This window comes from Cinclus cinclus, unplaced genomic scaffold (assembly GCF_963662255.1).
Source record: "Cinclus cinclus unplaced genomic scaffold, bCinCin1.1 SCAFFOLD_134, whole genome shotgun sequence".
Taxonomy (NCBI): domain Eukaryota; kingdom Metazoa; phylum Chordata; class Aves; order Passeriformes; family Cinclidae; genus Cinclus; species Cinclus cinclus.
In genome coordinates, this window is record NW_026912153.1 from 155,001 (window position 1) to 160,000 (window position 5,000).

Here is a 5,000-nt window from a genome sequence, read left to right on the forward strand (position 1 = left end):
CCCCCAACACCCACCGCGCGGTGGGGAGGCGGGACGCCCTCGCCGGCGGCCGACCCCGGCGGCCGGCCCTTCCCGCGACGCCGCGGGCAAGGAGCCGGGACCGCTGCGCAGCTTTTTTTTCTGCTTCGGACAAACGCGAGCCTTCTTCTCTCTCCCTTCGTTCCCCCTTTCTCGCCATCGCTCCCATCTCTCTCGGGGCCCGCGCCCTTCGAGACTAGGCCTCGCGTTCAAAGAAGTCACGCGCGCCTTGACGCGCGGGACAGGGCTCGGCTGGGGCTGACCCGCCCCCGAGGCCGGCCCGAAACTGACGGACGTGCTAGAGGAGACAGCGACCCGGCAAGGCGGGCGCGGCCCGGACACCGAGGCCCCTTGGCCGGGGCGGCTCGCTCTGCAGCAGGCGGCGGTGCGACAAAGGAGCGCCGTGCGGTAACGACGCGCGCGGAACGGGCTCTTTTCCCCCGTCCGTGCCCCCCACCCGGTTTTCTTAATCCCAACTCTCTCTGTCCGTCTCTCTCTCTCTCTCTCTCTCTCTCCGGGTCTGCTCTCAGCTCAAGCTCGAGCCGCACCACCACCCAGCGCTGCTCGCAGCCGGCACCCACGGGCACTAACTCGGGCCAGGGCCAGCACCGGCACCTCGCGGCGATTTTTAAGGACACCTGAACGCTCGCGGGGCCACGCGGCAGTCACACAGCACGGGACGGTAAAGACGTTCCTCCCCGGCAGCGGGAGGAGCGACACCTCGCCTGCGACGGGAAGCGAATTGGAAAGGAGACCACCCTGCTCAAAGTACCGAACACCGCCGAAGCTCTCCCCATGACAGAGAGAGCCCCGGAAGAGCCGGCCCGCCGGGGGCCCTTTCCGACGCGACCCGAAAAGCCTCATCGATCGGAACCGACAGAGGGAAAGACGGAAAGAAAAGCCGCCACGGAAACGGCGACGAAGGCCCCACGGCCACGGTCCTGGGACAACGGCAACGGAAGCCCAGCATGCACACCACACCCCCCCCCACCGGCCGGCTCCACCACGGTCCAGGCGGGCAGCGGGCAGATGACTGCAGGGCTCCGCACACGCATGCGAGCGGGACACGTCCCCGAGAGGCCCTCGCCGCGGCTTGGCGCCGCCGAGCCTCCCCGACGCTCCCGAGGCCGCCGACGCCGACGGGCCACTTCCAGCTTTTTCACAACTGGTCACACAGCAGAGGAGGAGAGCGGGGGGTGCCGCCACCCACCCGCGGGCCGCAACACAACGGAAACGGGGCAGCTGCCGCCGACCATGCCACGGGCCACCGGCTTTCGTCCGCCTCGCAGCGACCGGCTTCCCTCCGGAAAAGCCGGGTGGGACGTCAAACAGCGACAGGAAAATAAAAAAAAAAAAACGAATCACAAAAAAAAAGAAAAAGAAAAAAAGCACACGGTGCGTCGCACGACCCGTGCTAGCCACGGGGGGTCACGGGCCAGGGGTAGGGGCGAGGCCCGCGCCTCTCGCTCCCCCATATAACAACCCCTTTTTTCTCCACCGACGTCTCACTCTCCAGCTTCTCCCTTCTCTTTCGTGGCCCGCGCCCCTTCGTCAGCGCGCTTCTCGGTGCCGCAGCTTAAGGCCGCGATGGGGAAAAAAAAAAAAAAAAAAAAAAAAAAGCCGGGTGAGCACCCCCCACACTCCGCCCGGCACTCGCCTAAAAAAAAAAACAAAAAAAAAAAATTAAAGCGGAACCGGCTCACAACCCAGCCCGCCGGCAACCACGGCGGCCAAGGGGCAGGCCAGACACCACGGGCCGCCCCGGCACGGTGGCTCGATCGCGCCGGCCACTACCGAGAAAGGGCGAGGCGCCGCCGCCTCGCCCACGACATTCACCTGGGGGGGGCGGGGGCTCTCTGTCGGGTTCCGGTCCGCACTACGGCACGGCCGGCCACCGTGGCCGGCCGTCGCCCCTGAAAAACTCCGCCCGCTACGCGGGTCCCCGGCTTAGGGCCGAGGAAGGGGGACTTCAACAAGACACAGCAGAGAGGGGGTGCCGCCACCCCAGTCCCACCCATTTCACGGGGAGACTCCCGTCACCGAGCACCCTCAGGCAACCGGGACAAGCCGAGGCCACACGCCCCACTGCATGTCCCCCGCAGCCCTTCCGACACGGACAACTCTGGCAAAACAGGTCGGGAGCGGGGAACGAGGCGCAGCCACCTCGGCCGACCGAGCCGTGCTCGGGGGCTCTCGGGGAAAGGGCCGGGGGAAAGCCTCGGCAGGCTCAACACAAGCCCCCGGCCGCAGTCCACCCCCCGGCTGCCGGTCACCGCGCACCAAACCGACAGCCGAAAAACACCACGCCCGCTGAGCGGGCAGGCCCCCGGCTTAAGGCCAGGCAGAAAAGGGACGAGGCGCCGCCGCCTCGCCCAACCACCGTGCCCGGGGGGGAGCAAGCGGGTGCCTGCCCCCCCCCCCCGAACTTCACGAAACCGGCGGCAGCCCGGCCGGAGCGGGACACACTCGCGGCTTTTTCTCCCTCGGTCTTCTCTTTCTCTCCCACGGCCTCCACACCTCGCCTCGGCCGGGGAGCGGCTCTCGGTGATCACCTGGACTCACAACCTGTCCCAGCAAGCTGGGTAGTACGGGAACCCGGACAAAGCCCCGCGACTTTGCCCACAACATAGGCGGTTGCTTTTCCTCGCCCCGACGACCGCACGCGCGGCCGCCCATCTCCGCCTCGGACACAGGCACGGTAACAGCCTGCGGGGATGCGGCCCGTAACCCGCTCCCATAATACGGACAGACGAGCCCGAGGCCGCCGACGCCTCCAAGAAAATCCATCGGACGTGACCGAGGGGGCGCACTGCTGCAAGCCGTCTGTTACGATGACACAGCTGGAGGCAGCCAGAAACAGCGACCCCTTGGTGAACTTCCGGGCCCGGCGGGGACAACAGGTCTACCCCGTCCTCCCGCCGAGATTTGCCTAAGTCCCGCCGGAGCGGGGTAGACCTGTCCGCCCCGGGGACGCCCGCCACCAGGGCGCCCTCTCCCGTGGGGGCTGGCGGAGTCTGCCGGCCCTGGTGCTGGGTAGACCTGGCCTTCAGGGGCTGCCCCGAAGACGGCTAGATCTGCTCGCCCCGGCGGCGGCGGCGGCAGCGGCGGCGGCGGCGGTCGGACGCCGCCGGCCCCGGAGCCTGGTAGACGAGGCACCCCTCGTACCATCCCGGAGCCGAGGGAACCCCACGGCCCCGTGTCGCGCCCGGAGCCGGATGGCTGTAGCAGCCGTGTCCCACCCGCTGAACCCGATTTCAAGACCAAAACATATTTTCTTTCTTTTCTCTTTTCTTTTCTTTTCTTTTCTTTTCTTTTCTTTTCTTTTCTTTTCTTTTCTTTTCTTTTCTTTTCTTTTCTTTTCTTTCCTTTTCTTTTCTGAACGAATGCCTCTTCTGTTTGGTGGGAACAAAAAACTCCGCAAAATAAAATCCTTGCCAAGTCTTATATGTTTTCCCTTTGCGCCCAGACCACTCCCAGCCGAGCTGACGGGCAGCCTGTGCCCTGTGCTCGGCCTGCTGACACGCTGACCCACTCAAACGGCATCCCCACAAGCCCCCAGTCCCCTGTGCCCCGGAGAACCTACATACAAAGCACCCCCCCCACACACCCCCCCAGCCAAAACAGAACCTCGCCGGGCACAGCGGGGAGGGGAAGCACGTACACGCGGGGGAACTCGGCACAAAGCTGCCTGTCCCCGGCACAACTCGCCCCGCCTAACAGAGGAGGCTGCTGCGGGGTGGCCCGCGCCGCGGCCAGCGGCAAGCGGGCAGCCGATTCCAGGCCGATTCTTCTACGGAAGGCCCGCAGAGGTGTTCGGCCCTCGGCACGGGTCTGGGGGGGGAACGTGGGGGCTCGGTGCCGAGGGGCCCGGGGCCGGCACGGAGCCGCCGGCCCTCCCCTCAGGCCACACACACACACACACACACACACACACACACACACACAAAAACACCCCCACTCCCACCCACCCCCCCCCCACGCTCGCTCATGTCCTCTCCCCGTCCCCCACCCTGCGCTTTCTCGACCACCCATTGACGCGACCCCGCCCTCAACCATTAGCCTCCCTGGCGCCGCTATTCAGCCTTCCCGTACGCCCCACCCATTGACAGTTGGGAGAGCCCCGTCCCCCACCATCAGCCTCCCTGTGCGCCGTCTTCAGACTTTTCCCACCCCCGCCCAGGGTTCCAACGGCCAGTTCGTACAGTGGCAGCGGCGGCAGCGAGCGGCGGTGGCGACGGGAGGGCATGGGGAGGGCAGGCGGCCGGTGTCGAGGCGAGCAGGCTGAGAGCCCGGGGCAGAAGCACAGCTGGCGGCGGGCGGGCAGCGGGTGCTGGCGGGATGCTTGGCGCTGTATGTCCTTTTTCAAAGAAGCTTTCTGTTCAGCTCTCTCTCTGAGGCTTTTGGTTTGGCGGCGCTCCTTCCTGCTCAGCCCCGGCCTCGGATCGCTCAAGTGGGTCGAGCCTGCGGCAGGCAGGCAGGACAGGACAGGACAGGGCAGGACAGGACAGCAAGCGGCACGGCGGGTGGGTGAGGGAGTGAGCGATGCACAAAGCAAGCCGGGAGCCGGGCTGCTGCTGCCTCTTCAAGCACGGGGAGGGGGCGGGGGAACGCCGCCGGCTCCTCTCGAGGAGCGGCTGGGAGAAGCGGGCTGCGGGCGGGCAGCACGTCAGCGAAGCGGGCTGGGGCTGAGGCCGATGCCGATGCAGGGCAAGTGCCCGGCGGAGCTCGTCAGTAGCAGTCGCCGGGGCGTGGAGCCGGCAGGGAGGCCGGGACAGAAGGTCGGCCGTCGTCACATAGCGGCTTTCGGGACGTGTTGCTGGGGGAAGCGTGCAGGTGGGGGCGGGAGTGTGCGCGGCCGGCTGTGCACGCGGGACTGTCGGACGGGCGGGCAGGCCGCCCGGCGAACGCGGGCTCGCCGGCCCGGAGATGGCGACGGGGCCGGCCGCGCGTCCGGTGGAAGACGCGTGGCGCCGTCGCTCCGC

At 67.3% G+C, this 5,000-nt stretch overlaps 1 protein-coding gene across 1 annotated transcript in view; it reads left to right on the forward strand.

Annotated features, from left to right (window-relative positions):
- LOC134057497 (basic salivary proline-rich protein 2-like) overlaps positions 1 to 2,604 on the forward strand; it is a 4,127-nt gene extending 1,523 nt beyond the window's left edge. Inside the window, exons 4-9 of the mRNA XM_062514486.1 lie at positions 1 to 86; positions 321 to 426; positions 549 to 639; positions 724 to 1,334; positions 1,760 to 1,956; positions 2,072 to 2,604. The exon at positions 1 to 86 is cut by the window's left edge and continues 245 nt beyond it. Of these exons, the coding sequence (XP_062370470.1) occupies positions 1 to 86; positions 321 to 426; positions 549 to 639; positions 724 to 1,334; positions 1,760 to 1,956; positions 2,072 to 2,604 (1,624 nt within the window). The remainder of the gene's footprint in view (positions 87 to 320; positions 427 to 548; positions 640 to 723; positions 1,335 to 1,759; positions 1,957 to 2,071) is intronic.
- Positions 2,605 to 5,000: the final 2,396 nt, after the last annotated feature.